General features: G+C 30.9%; 5 protein-coding genes across 5 annotated transcripts; 3 read left to right on the forward strand and 2 right to left on the reverse strand.

The window, feature by feature from the left end:
- Window positions 1-228: 228 nt before the first annotated feature.
- SNU114 (U5 snRNP GTPase SNU114) lies at window positions 229-3117 on the forward strand (the record flags this gene model as incomplete). Its single annotated transcript, XM_003683742.1, has 1 exon — window positions 229-3117. The coding sequence occupies one exon, from the start codon at window positions 229-231 to the stop codon at window positions 3115-3117; it is 2889 nt and encodes a 962-aa protein (XP_003683790.1).
- A 378-nt stretch (window positions 3118-3495) lies between these two features.
- On the forward strand, window positions 3496-4698 carry EBP2 (Ebp2p; the record flags this gene model as incomplete). Its single annotated transcript, XM_003683743.1, has 1 exon — window positions 3496-4698. The coding sequence occupies one exon, from the start codon at window positions 3496-3498 to the stop codon at window positions 4696-4698; it is 1203 nt and encodes a 400-aa protein (XP_003683791.1).
- Window positions 4699-6350: 1652 nt separating this feature from the next.
- Window positions 6351-9371, forward strand: NNK1 (protein kinase NNK1; the record flags this gene model as incomplete). Its single annotated transcript, XM_003683744.1, has 1 exon — window positions 6351-9371. The coding sequence occupies one exon, from the start codon at window positions 6351-6353 to the stop codon at window positions 9369-9371; it is 3021 nt and encodes a 1006-aa protein (XP_003683792.1).
- A 200-nt stretch (window positions 9372-9571) lies between these two features.
- On the reverse strand, window positions 9572-11998 carry TPHA0A02770 (uncharacterized protein; the record flags this gene model as incomplete). The annotated part of the gene is made up of 1 exon (XM_003683745.1): window positions 9572-11998. One exon carries the CDS (start codon window positions 11996-11998, stop codon window positions 9572-9574), a length of 2427 nt encoding a protein of 808 aa, XP_003683793.1.
- An 847-nt stretch (window positions 11999-12845) lies between these two features.
- TPHA0A02790 (uncharacterized protein) lies at window positions 12846-14612 on the reverse strand (the record flags this gene model as incomplete). Its single annotated transcript, XM_003683746.1, has 1 exon — window positions 12846-14612. The coding sequence occupies one exon, from the start codon at window positions 14610-14612 to the stop codon at window positions 12846-12848; it is 1767 nt and encodes a 588-aa protein (XP_003683794.1).
- Between the last annotated feature and the right edge of the window lie 346 nt (window positions 14613-14958).

The following is a 14958-nucleotide window of genomic DNA, read 5'->3' on the forward strand; positions in this document are numbered from 1 at the left end:
AAAATAAAATTTCGCTTTATCAAAAAAATAAATACTATCAACCTGAAAAGGTGATGATGGTATAAAGAAAAGTAAATCGACTTCCGTTATCAAGCTTTTGAATTATTAAGAATACAGTAGTTTGGTTTATACATAGGCAAGTAATTAAAGGTTATATTTCCGCTATTTTGTTTCAATACGAGAGCACCAATCTACTCCAAACATAACCGTATATTTTCTATACTTATCATGGATTTAGATAATTATGATGAGTTTGGTAATCTTACAAAAGAGGATCCAATTTATTCTGATCCAGAGACTGTAAATGATGATGATATTTACAAAACTAAAAACGAGAATAATATTAATATAAATAGAGACGACGATGCAAGTAGTATTTTTCAAAATGATAATCAAAACTTTGGATTTCCAAATGATGTGGAAGTCTTGATAGAAACAGAGGATAGGGAGAGCAGAGATACTAAACTGGTGGATAATATCGACAAAAAAAATAATTTAAATCCAATTTTTACTAAGAACAAGCATAATATACCAAAAACAAAATATGATAGAAATTACATGATCAATTTGAGTAATATTCCTGAAAGGGTAAGAAATATTTCTGTAATTGGCCCATTACATTCTGGTAAAACATCTTTAGTTGATTTATTAGTAATTGATAGCCATAAGAGAATCCCACATAGTACAAAAAACACCCAAGGATGGAAACAACTTAAATATATGGATAACACTAAACAAGAAATTAACAGAGGTATTTCTATTAGATCAAATGGTATTACATTACTGTTAAATAATTTTGAAGAGAAATCAATAGTATGTAACATTTTAGATACACCAGGACATGTTAATTTTATGGATCAAGTTAATAATTCCCTATCGGCTACTGAATATGCCATAATATGCATCGATATAGTAGAAGGTGTCACCTCAATAGTTGAGCATCTTATAAAACAATGTGAAACTAGAAATGTTGAAATTATTTTTGTATTGAATAAAATCGATAGATTAATACTAGAACTAAAGTTACCACCACTAGATACTTACTTAAAGTTGAAAAAAACTGTGAACAGTATCAATAAATTTACTAGTAAACTATTCTCTCCAGAGCTCAATAACATAATTTTTGCATCATCTAAATTAGGTTTTACATTTACTATAAAAGAATATGTTGAATATTTTTATAAAGACCAAATGAATAATAATGAAAAAGAAGTTTTTACTAAAAAATCATGGGGCAACTACTATTATTCAGATCAAAAAATTTCCAACTCACCAAAAGACAATAATAGCAAGCCGACTTTTGTCGAATTTATTTTAACACCGTTATACAAAATAATTACACATACCCTATCAAGTAGCCGAGAAACTCTACCAATATTATTAAAGAGAGAGGCTGGCGTTACCATATCAACTAATGTGCTACATTATGATCCAGAGCCGCTTTTGAAACATGTATTACAACAAATATTCAGAAACCAAAAGGGTCTAATAGATTCGTTATCGATGCTATCCGAGCCAGTGGAGTTGTCCAATCGAAAAATAGAATACGTTACAAATATTAAAGATGATTCTTACCAAAATGGTCAATCTCTGTTAGCACACTGCCTTCAAATTGTAGATATTAATGGCAAAGATTGGTCGCTTGTTAGAATATATAAAGGCTCTATTAAAACTGGTGAAAAACTTTATCTGATAGACACGAGTGATCTATTGTATGACGACTCAATGAGTGTTGATAACGCAGACTTGTCTGAGTTTCCTCTTGTAGAAATAAAGGAGATTGCTCTTATGGGCGGTAGATATATAATTCCCATTACAGAGGCAGGTGAAGGTAATATAGTGCTAATACAGGGTATTTCTAATTTTTATTCCAAATCAGCTACTTTATATCGTGGTTTAATGGAAAAGGTACCAATATTTCCTAATGCCGTTAAATTAAATCGTCCTGTTTTTAAAGTTTTTATTGAACCGATGCAACATAAAAATTTACCGATGTTATTAAGTGGTCTAACTAAAATAAATAAATACTATCCTGGTGCTGAAACACGTTCCGAAAACACTGGTGTTCACGCAGTACTTGGTTACGGAGAATTATACATGGATTGTCTAATGTATAGTTTAAGAGAAGAGTATGTGAAATGTGAATTGAAAATATCTACACCTACCACTATATTTTCGGAAAGTTGTGCTGAAGAATCATTTGCTTCAATTCCAGTAACTTCCACAAATGAAAATATTTCGTTAAGCATTAGTGCACAACCAATGAATTTTGATCTAGTAAAGGATTTAAATAACAATAAAATACCAAAAGATGTTCGTGAAGATACTGAAGAGTTATCAAAATTGTTGGCTGAGAATTATGGGTGGGACATATTGGCGGCTAATAACACTTGGGACATAAATTCTTCAAATGCTTTTGTAAATGATACTTTGCAAGATGAAGTGGACTTAAATCAATTATTAAAATACAAGACTCAAATTTTACAAGGTTTTCATTGGGCTATTGATGAAGGCCCTTTGGCAGAAGAAAATATCAATGGTATTCAATTTCGTTTGTTAAATTTTAGCATTGAAGATGATGGTGATCAAAGCATAGCCAATGAAATAATTTCAATGGTGAGGAAATCATGTTACGTTGGTATGTTGACTGCTAAACCTATATTGTTAGAACCCATTTATGAAGTTGACGTGGTTGTTTATAGTTCATTACTACCAATTGTAGAAGAGCTATTTGAAAAGAGGAGAGGTGGTAGAATATACGGTGTCTTAAAAATTGATGGAACTCCCTTGATTGAAATTCGTGGCCAGGTACCGGTGATTGATTCGATTGGTTTTGAAACTGACCTGCGATTATCAACTAATGGTAAAGGTATGTGCCACTTACATTTTTGGAACAAGATTTGGAAGAAGGTACCTGGTGATGTCTTAAATATCGATGCACCAATCCCTAAACTGAAACCTGCACCATACGATAGTTTGAGTAGAGATTTCTTAATGAAAACAAGACGCAGGAAAGGAATTTCCGATGGTGGATTCATGTCTAATGATGGACCAAGTTTAGAAAAATATATCGAGCCAGAAATTTATACACAATTGAAAGAAGGAGGCTACATATAGTTTTACAGCTCAACTCTCTGTAATATTTTAAACTATCACCTAAAAAAATCAATTTACCGTAGGTATATTGATACCGTGTTAATTTGCCCGAATTTTTTCTTAATAAAGTTATTTAAATATTTCCACTAACGAGGAACATTGATAAATTACATTTTTTGGACCCGTACCATATGATAAATAATCTGAAAAATTTTATATTAGAAGATGAAGAAAAGCGATGCGATGAGATGAGATAAGAATTTTCATTACCTGCATAAGTGTTAGAATAATAACATTTATATAAAATGTATAGATTAATATATATCTATATATGAAGCAAACATTATTAATTTGTAACTATAACATAGGTAGGCACAGAGTACCAATAGATCATTCATAATGGCTAAAGGTTTTAAATTGAAGGAGTTATTAACTCATCAAAAGGAACAAGCTAAAGTTGATAAGCAAGAAGCTGAGAAGCAGACTAGAAAGAATGAAATATTAAAGACTGATGAAGTAACCACTGTAACTGCTGAAGATCTTGCTATTGCTACCGCTAGAAAGGAAGCAGAAGCCAAAATATCTAAGAAAGAATCAGAGCCGGAATATAAAAGTCAAACTTTATCTAAGAAAGAACAAAGAAAATTGAAGAAAGAATTAAAGAAAACTAAGGAAGAAGAAAGTGACAATGAATCTGAAAATGAGCAAGAACAAAATTTGGACTTAGACCGTTTAGCTGAAAGTGCATCGGAAGAAGATGATGATGAGGAAGGAGAAGAAGATGATGAGGAAGGAGAAGAAGAAGAAGAAAAAGAAGAAGATGTTCCTTTATCTGAAGTTGAATTTGATTCGGATGCTGATATTGTCCCACATCAAAAATTAACAATCAATAATACAAAGGCTATGAACCATGCTTTAGAACGTATACAGTTACCATGGGCAAAGCATTCTTTCCAAGAACATCAATCTATTACTTCTAAAGAAAATTGTGACGAAAGTATAAAAGATATATATGATGACACTGAAAGGGAATTAGCATTTTATAAACAATCCCTAGATGCAGTATTAGAGGCTCGTGATCATTTCAAGAGATTAAAAATACCATTCAAAAGACCATTGGACTATTTTGCTGAAATGGTTAAAAATGATGAACACATGGATAGAATTAAATCTAAATTAGTTCAAGAGGCCAGTGAAAAGAAGGCCCGTGAAGACGCTAGAAAGCAAAGACAATTAAAGAAGTTTGGTAAACAAGTACAAGTTGCTACTTTACAAAAGAGACAATTGGAAAAGAAAGATACTTTAGACAAAATTAAATCATTAAAGAAAAAGAGAAAGCAAAGTGAAATCGGTAATGATGAATTCAATGTCGGTATTGAAGAAGCTTCCACGGAACGTGATGGTTACGGCGCTGATAATAAAAGAAATAAGCCAAATGGTAAAAGAGAAGCCAAAAATACTAAATACGGTTTTGGTGGTATGAAAAGATTTAAAAGAAAAAATGATGCTGATTCATCTAATGATGTAAGTGGGTTTTCTCAACAAAAACAAAGAGGTAAACCATTCAGACCAGGAAAAAGTAAGCGTTCAAGAAGACATTAGTTCTTATTTTGAAAATTAAAAGAAGCAGCAATACTTTACTTTATATTTAAATCTTACATTTTCCCAGTATGTTTTTTTTATTTTAAATTTTATCTCATTTTTTTTTCTTTTGCAATCAATAAATATAATAAAAAGAGCATAGCAGAAGATATAAAATGGATCTACACTTGCATATCTAATTATATAGGTTTAGTGTATATTGAATATCTACATATAAATATATATATATATTAATAAATATATATCTTAAAATAAAATTTACTAGCAACAATTCCTGATTTAAGTAAATGATAATTTGACTAAAACAATTTTGAGAAACAAAAACCAGAGAGATGCGAGGTAACACGGCGCTACAAAAAACACATTGTATGCCGTGAGGTATTTCAGTTTCCCCAACCATAGTGTGTCATTTTTTTTACTCCGCATTTATTTTTTGTTTTTTTGTTTTTCTTTGCATTCTCTCTAATCTGACACAAAAATAAGACAAAAAGTTTAAATAATACAAGAAAAAACAAACGAAAGGATCAAAGGATAAGTTAAAATTACCAGAAAAGGAACACCCTGCCGAATAAAGAAGTATGTGTGACAATAGTGGCAAGACGTATTTAATAAATCGATATACATCATATTTAGGACGCTAGAGAAAGCAAGCAGAAAAGAATAAAAAAAAATGCACAAATTAAATTTAAGAGGGATAGATAAGCTGAGATAAGATAAGATAAACTAGGCGATACAGCTTCTTCTCCAGGAATGGAATAGAACAATGGTAAAATGGTATTTCTAGATTACAGATTACAGATTGAAATATAGATAAACGAACTTTTGGAATCCCTAATTTTTTAAGGATACCCGCGCTATCTTTAATATTGTTTCTCTTTCCAAAAAAAGATACTATTCAATTCAAATAAATATACATATAAAAGTAGATCATTTTCCTCTTAACTTTTATATTTCTATTCTATTATTTTCTTAATATTAGTAATAGTGGGGAAATTTGTTTTGTTACTGTTACCTATTGTTTGTTTTCTTTATATGTATTATATTATATTGATTCATATCTTGAAACGTTCAATGGCAATATTTTAAAATCATATCATTTATTAGTTTGTTAAAGGTATTGATTTTCATTGCTTCTATTTATCATTATATATACATTATACATATATAATTAAAAAAAGACAACAACAAACACAAAAATTCATTGAAAGTAATTATTGTAATAACAGCTATTATTGAAATAATATAGAAAAAAACAATAAACTATTATACAAGTATTTATTGTGATTTAATATTTTTGGTATTAATTTACAATATTTGAACTCATACCAAAATGAAAGAGAAAATAAATAATAATTATTTTGTTTTTTTGGACATAAGGTAAGGTAAATTTTATATATAATAGAAGTTGATTCTCATATTTATTCTGTTGTTACTTTGAAGATCGTTAATACATCAATAGCACAGAGTTTGAGAATCGATCTTTTATTTTGGTTTTTTTAAAAAAATTAATTAATAATAAAGAAAATACTTTAAGTCACAGCAAATTAACAAAATATCAAAGTTGGCACAAGAGAGTATATCGAAAACATACGTTTCACTACAATACTATTTTCTGGTTAAAATTAAAACAAGAGTATATATATATCCTTCAAATGGATTCAAATTTAAACTTAAGAAAGGATAGTACCAACTTATATAAAAAGCAGAATAATTTTAATAGTCTGACTAAGAGTTGCACTGATATTAATAACAAAGAGTTCGGTGAATTAAGAAGAGAAGAAAGTTATAATACTCTATCATTTAAACCAAAAAGGTTATATACACTAGAACAGGGATCCTCTTCCAAAAATACTTTAGTTAACAAAATTGGAACTGTTACTGACTCGTGTCCAAAATCTATATCAGATGGATTTAAATATATTGAAATACCTTATAATAAAGAGTTCAAAGGCACAAATTACTACAAAAATGAATCTCCGAAACGACAGGAAAAACAAAAATCAGATCATATACGAGAACCTTCAAGGGAGTCATTAATTAGATGTGAGAATCTGAATAATAATTCATATTCACCAATGCATGAAACGTTTTCAAAATCAATATTAATGTGCGATGAATATATACCAGATTTGAACTATAAAGATGTAATTGAAAATTGGAAAATTGCCTTGAACGATGATGACAATGCAAATTCATTAATACCTCGCAGTAGTATGGTAAGACCCCCCAGTAGTAATAATAAACTATCCTGTTCGCCTAGCAGTATTAGCTATAGTTCAGCTAGTTTAAGTAGTTTAAATGATTCGATGATATTTACGGAATCACATGCTCAAGTAGAACCTATACCTTTTCCAAATATCAATACTAAGAGTAGCAGAGAGCATTTTGATTCCGAGAAACCAAGCTATAAGCCAATAGATTTGAATTTCATGGATAATCAAAACTATGTGGAAAACAATTTATTGAGAGAATCAGTGACGAATAATAGAACTCCTCATAAACTATATACGCCATTGTCATCATTAGCTATAGATCGTCAATTAAAACTTGGAAATAAACCGAGCGCAATAGAATTGGATAATCCAAACTCTGAGATGCTGACAAAATATTACTCGAATGATTATTTTGTTAATGGTAATAATCCAAATTCATATACATATAAATCGGTATCTTCTACCACCGGAAGAAGACATTCATCTGCAACAAACGACTCCTTCAGATCAGTATCTTCCTCAATTTCAGTATTACCAAATTCTTTAAATGGGAATAATACAACAGTTTCAATGTTGATGGAGTTAGCAATGAGACCTGAAGAAATCGTGAAATTAATAGGGTTTTTGCCTGGAAATTTTATGTTGCTACCGTACACTCAGAGAAAGAAGTTATTGATTGAACTTAAACCAGAAAAGAATTACAAACAATTGATGAACGTGATTAAGAAATTTATGTTAACAACATCTAAAAGTAATGTTTCTTTACGAAACTTACAATGCCTTAATAGAGTGTCTAGTGTTGAAAACAATCATCAGCAATCGCAACAACAACAACAGCAGCAACCTGAGTTGATCTCGCCATCTTACGGAATGAATAACTCTGTCGCGTCACAATATTTAAATTCTTTTTCACCAAGCGTTCAGTCCTCATTTCAGAGTAATTTCAACGCAAATGCATTCAATGATATAAGTGACACAAATGCTTCTCCACTTAATAACTATGCAAATATGGGAACCAGTGGTACAAACAGACGTTATAGCATAAGTGAATTAACAAATGCTAAAAACTTGGAGAGTAGACCAGATGACAAAGGAGAAGAAATACTAAATCATGTCCTTGGGAAGATTATTGGTTTTGGTGCATGGGGATTGATCAGGGAATGTTTTGATCTTAAAACTGGAAAGTGTAGAGCTATAAAAATAATACGTTTTCGAAATAATGAGAAATTAAAAAAACAAGTTTTACGGGAAGTAAAGATATGGAATGAATTGAAACATGAATTTATATTGCCACTTATAAATTGGAAACTCTATGAAAATTACGCCATGTTTTGCTTAACCGAAAGAGTGTATGACGGGACATTGTATGATTTGGTGATTACTTGGGATGAGTTTTCAAAATCAAGAATTGAAATAGAAGAACGTTGCAATATTACAGCATTACTTTGTTCACAAGTAGCAAAAGCATTAAGTTACATGCATTCCCAAATGATAGTTCATGGAGATATAAAATTAGAAAATTGTCTTTTAATAAAGGATTCTATCGATTATTCAAAGTGGAAAGTAATGGTCTGTGATTTTGGTATGAGCTGTCACTTTGGTTCAGCAATTACAAATGATGAACGATTATACGGTGACCTTGATAATAATACGAAAATAAAGAATCGTAAAAGGAATTTAAAAAATAGTTGGTTTAATAACTGTAATGTTGATCCCTATTGCCTAAAACATGCAAATACAGCAGGTAATCCAGTTGGTAATGATGCTTATTTAAACAACCAAATTAATCTAAATTCACGTAGTTCAGAACGATTGACGGGACTAAGCAAAATTCTAAAGCCTGAGCCAGTCTCTACTCATTCCTCTGGTAGAAAACATCACCTGAATATCTCCCCTAAATCTTACACATCGATTACAAATACGCCTGAGATTTCTTTGAAACCTTCACTTAAAACATCAACTACATCAAAATTAAATACTAATCGAATTAGAAGAGCACCAACTATTACGATAGGAGAGCATGATCACACAATTTCACATTCTAATATGGCGAAAGGTCCTGATCCGCATACAAATATTGGGTCTTTACCTTACGCAGCTCCTGAATTAGTATCGGCTAATTCCAAAAATATTGACCCACCTGCAGATATATGGGCATTAGGTGTCCTCATATATACAATGCTGGTTGGAAAACTTCCTTTCAAGAATGATTATAACTCAAGACTTGGAGAAATCATTCAAGCTGGAAATTTTGATAGAAGATCTTTACAACTTGCCTGCAATTCTTGCGAAAGTGACAATGAAAGGGTTGTGGATGAATCCACTAAGAAATCAAGGACTTTGAGGAATGGTAGACTTTACGAAATAGTGATTGGATCACTAACTGTGGATCTTGATAAAAGGTGGAGTCTCGAGAGAATTGAAAATGAATTAAGTATATTATATAATGGAGCCCATTAAACATATTTTATAGCATTTGAATTTACAGTTATAGTTGAATCATTTTAGCGCTAGATACTAAAAGACTTATATTATAAAACTATATTCTTTTATATTTATATATAATTTTTGAAAAATAGTCTTTGCAGTGCAAAGACTATTTTTTTCTACTAGCATAGTGCATTATTGACCCGTTGTTTTATAAAGTTATTGCACTTATCCTATATACTACGTTTATAGTGAATGCAACAATTTGTGTTCCTCATCCATGCTGAACCAAGTGCCTGGTCTATGGTTATTCTTTTTGAAGGATCTATTTGAAATATTTTGTAAAGTGTCATCTTACGTAAACGATTTATTTCATGATTGATATGTTTCATTTCTTCGAAAACATAGAATTCATTCGAATCATTCATTTCTGTACAAAATGATTTGTAAAGGGAATCTTTTTCAGGGACAGCAAGCTTCCATAAATAATGACCCAAGACCATAGAGCAATATATTACACCTGCACTCCAACAATCTACCAATCTTGGGTCATATTCATTGCCATGAATGAATTCTTCTGGTGCAACGTATGGTTCAGAACCAACAATACCTGATTGAAAGTGCGCTGTCTTCTCCCATGCAGTTTGGAAAACACAACTTGTGCCAAAGTCGCAAATTTTAAGCAAACCATTAGAATGAAATAGAAGATTTTCAGGTTTTAGATCACAATGTGCAACACCATGAATGTGCATAAATTGTATACCGGTCAGTAATTGTTTCATAAAACAGTCAGCCTCTAACGGATTTAATGTCATGCCTGATTTAGACTTAGCAATTAAGATGCTATATAAGTCACCGGCAGGACAAAATTCTAAAACTTCAATAAATGAAGTATTCGAAACTTCCATTAAATCAATAATTTTTACAATATTTGGATGACATCTTACAATACCATTTCTATTTTTTGAATGACTTAATGAATGTCCGATAATAAATTCAGATGTAATACGAGTAGTGAATTTGTCCTTATGTTCATTAGATCTTGGTTTCAGTTCCTTAACTGCAAAAAATATTTTTTTATTGTCACAGTAAGATTGAAACGATGCTGGATCAGATTCAATTCTATCTTTTGAGAACAATCTAACTGTCCCATATGAACCATGCCCAAGAACTACGCCTACTGATTTACCAAATTTCTGTTCAAAAGTAGCTTTATTATTTCGATTAAATTGAGATGCATCAGAGATCTTCCCTGAAAGGGCCTTATTTATTCTTTCAGAAAGTTCATTAATCAGCTTTAACTCTGTTACCCCAATTGCAGCATGTTCATTCACAATTTTATTAGATAATTCACCTAAATCGTTTTTATTATTCGAGTCTTTTATATCATGTGAATTAGTCGTTTGTGTTTCTGAATCACTGACGTCAGACGTACATACAACTTTTGGAATATCTCCAGTATGGGAACTTATCAAAGAAAATGCATTTTTAAGTTCATTATCCACTGTTTGATCCTGTTGAATATTTGCCAAGTTTTCCTCATTTTTATGAGATTTAAACATACTTATCAGAGAAAATGCCGAACGTTGTTTCACATTATCGTGTGTTTCGTGAGCACTATTATCGGAAGCTTCATCGTGTCCATTATCAATATAAGGGCGTATAACCTGCATTATATTTAAATTATGTTCATGACTACCATTTTCAAATACTTTAAAGTTTTCAACTTGTAATATGCATTTACCTCTATTATCTTCTGGTTGTAATGAACCTACGCTTATTGTGTCAGAATGTGGTTTTGTTTTACGAGGTTGTAAACTGATACTGTTTTTTCTGGATAGTGGTGAATAAACTCCAGACAATGAATTCGATCTAGATATGTCACTTACATTACCGATGTTAAGGGTATTGCCATTTGAGCTAGCATTGGTGCTTTTAAAAAGTGATGGTATTTTGAATGAATTATTTCTTGATAGACTTTTCCCTAGTTTAGCTGAAGTTTGGCTTTCGTTTACTCCATTGACGACTTTATTACTTGCCGCTGGAACGTGGTGGTTTGGGGGATGAATTGAATTCTTTTTATTCTTAGTAACTGTTTCTTCAAGTTTAAGATTTTGGATAGAACTTTTACTGTCAGAAGATAGTATAGAATCAATATGTCTATTAGTATTATCAGATGAGTCGGATTCGTTTAATCCAGCAGAATTTGATTTTCTTGAAGCGTCTCTAGAACTGCTAGAATGAGTATTGACTGATCCTTCAACCTTCGATAAAATTTCAGTACTATTGCCTCCATCAGAAGAATATCTTGGAGATGTAGGATGTTTGGAGGAAGATTTTACAGTGTTCTTTCGTACGGGTACTCGTTGTAATACAGGACCCTCTTCGTCTGATGAGAAACTAACATATTTGGATGATGGTGAGTTATTTGAGCTAACAGGAACTTCTTTAGATAGTATTAAATCATCTTTTTTTGATTCTACTATTTTTGGTAAAGTATTATTGTCTGTTCGGTCACTTGCGTGTTTCGAGAGAGGACCATTATTAATTTGTGATGATGAAGACAATTTGAACAAATTTTTTATTGAACCAGACAATGATCTACTTCTTGTTTGTGGTGAGTGGGATATAATATCAGGTTTAGTGTCTTGAGAACTCATATTTTGGTACTTACGTAGAAATAAACTTGACTTTGTAAAAACTCGAGTGAGGAATATTAATTTTCAATCGTATGTGTGAGTAGAAACTTTTTTGCTTTCAATTTTGGAAAATGTATCCAAATGTATATCTATTATGATGCAATAGCTTTAAAATATAGATCTATTAAATGATGCTTTTTTCGTTAAAATAATATGATCGCTAATTTCTTAGTGACTACTATAATTTAAAATGCTTTTTTAGGGTACAATAAAAGATGTGATTTTAAAACGTATTGAAAACTCTAACCTAATCTATGAACTGTAAATATATATATATATCTTTATTCAGATATATTTTATAAGCAATATGAATGATATGTAATAATAATTCATCAACTTTATATTGCGACTACAGAAATTATTTAAATACATCTTAGTTATTTTTTATCAGATAAAATGTTTATTTCTATTTCGCCTTTTTTTTCATATTAATATTGTTCTTTGCTGAATATTAAAAGTTATTATAGCAACTTACCTGAAAAAAGGGACCATAAAACAACCGTTTAAAAAATAGGATTTAGGCTTTAATATCATGTTTTCAATTAGTGTCAAGTAATAGTATGTACGCTAATTAATTACAGAAATAACTTGATTTGAGATTTAAAAAGGTAAACGTCTTCTGACTTTTCCTGACTACTCCTGACTCCTGCATAAAGGTAAACTGTTACGGACACGGCGGTTTCAAAATGATTTAAATGGCCTCTTGAAGAGAATAATGATCAATTAATTTGCATATAGTATAAAATATTATTAGTTACGTGTTCTCGGATGAATTGAATCAGAATGTATTGCAGTAAGGGAGGTGCATCTATTCAGTTTCCGTTGTCATAGACTCTTCTTGTCCCATTAAATAGGCAAGAAAAAATGTTAATAAGAATGCCAATGTACCACAGGTTAACGGTATCACTAAAAATATTTCAGGTCTTGTGGTTACACTAGACCCATATATGCTTAAATATATTGGTGAAATTGAAAAAATAATAATAGATGTTACAAATGACATTGCACCGAAACTCTCTCCAGTTTTATGTGAAGGGCAATACTTTATCATTGTTCCACTTAATGTAGGAGATGCCAGACTACTTAAACATTGGCATACGACCAATATTATTAATGAACGAATATCGTCTGCATAAAATAGCATAAATACATTAGAGAGTGCTGCAAAAAACAAAGGATATCTGATGCACGTTAGATCAATTTTATCAGCAGCTATTGTTTTAGTTTGGTAATTCTTTTTCAGGTAGTGTAAACCAAAAGGTGCGATGAGCAGAAGTACTACACATCGTCCTAGCCCAGTTATTGAAATAAAATAACCTAATTCAATCGATGTCCAATTATACTTATAAGTTGTGAAGAGCACTAAAGTTGGTATGGTACAGATTGTACTGGAGACGTACAGAGCATCAATTATCAATAAGGTTAGTAAAATTATCCTGGGTTTTATAGATCCATTTGAGTCCCTTGCTGCCCACAAATTTTTCAAAGGATATAGAAGCACATAAATCTGAGAAACTAGTCTACCTATTAGTTCTCTTGTTATCCTTATTATAAAATTATTATTAGGTCTAGAAATACACTCTTCAGTTTGCTCCCATATTTCACTATACCTTTTATTATGATCTAAGTTTGATTTTTTCATTGCCTCTGGATGTCTCGTTTCTACCAGTGAGGTAAAACAAATCAATATATATAACAAATTCAAAAATAAACTGAAAAATAAAGCGTAAAAGTTACTACTGGTAAATTTGACTAAAATCGAACTTAAAAGAGGACCCAGTCCAATTGTCCCATATAAAACGCTCATCATAAAACTAATAGTAACAGTAACCGTCTCAGGATCCATGATATCTGTTATATAGCTATTTGATGTCGAAATAATAGTGAAGGCACCTCCTGAAAATGCATCAATAATATTTGGTATTACAAATACCCAAAGTGTAACTTTTGTTCTTGGTGCAACTGAATATATCTGCAATAATAATCCCAGTAATTTAATTATACCAATACATTTAAAAATTGGCACACGACCAACTTTATCAGATAATGCATTCCATTTTGATATAAATATTAACGAGATTATTCCAGATAGCAGTAAGGAAAATGAAGTAACTTTCGAAAGAATTTCTTGAACATCTGACTTATCACATATTTTAGTATCATTATTGTATTCTAGTATAGCTTCACAAATCTTATCCATTTGTAAAGGAATTATTGGTGCCTTAATCATTATATCAGCTAAACTAATTAAGCCGACTACGAAACTTAACAAGTATATACTTGGTTTCTTATGCCACGGTAGATGTGTATGCTTTAGTCTAAAGTCCCTTAGCCATCTTGTTTCTTCAGTTTCGAACTCATGATTCTGATCTGATATTATACTTTCATATAATCCAATACCCGTTTGTTCAATAACCATATCTGGATTTTGATTATAGTACGTATTATTGCTTAGCAACGGCTCAACCTCATTCCTTTCGCCACTGTTTCTGATCTCTTCATTGTCTCTGTCATTGTGTATAGTACTTGAATTGGGTATATTATTACTAAGGTCGTTGAATGACTCTGACATCATATTAGCAATTTTGAAACCTTTAAAAGATTATGATACTATAGTTCTTCAGTATTAGACAATCTACGGCGTAATTTGCGTTATGAGTTGACGTAATTGAAGAATGGTATTAAAATTTCAATATCGACGTTCTATAAGTTAAGTTGAACATTCAGTTATTAATAATATGCATCCGTTATTACATATGAGTGTGTATGAACAATAAGTGAATTAGTAAGTGTACTATATAAGAAAGATTTTAGTAAATGTTGTAATAAAAAATGTTTGGTTAGAATTGAAATGGTTAAAACTTGTTAAGCATTAATCAAGCTGAAATTTAATACTAAAAACCGTAAACGGTTGCAAGAAT

This window comes from Tetrapisispora phaffii, chromosome 1 (assembly GCF_000236905.1).
Source record: "Tetrapisispora phaffii CBS 4417 chromosome 1, complete genome".
In the NCBI taxonomy this organism is placed as follows: domain Eukaryota; kingdom Fungi; phylum Ascomycota; class Saccharomycetes; order Saccharomycetales; family Saccharomycetaceae; genus Tetrapisispora; species Tetrapisispora phaffii.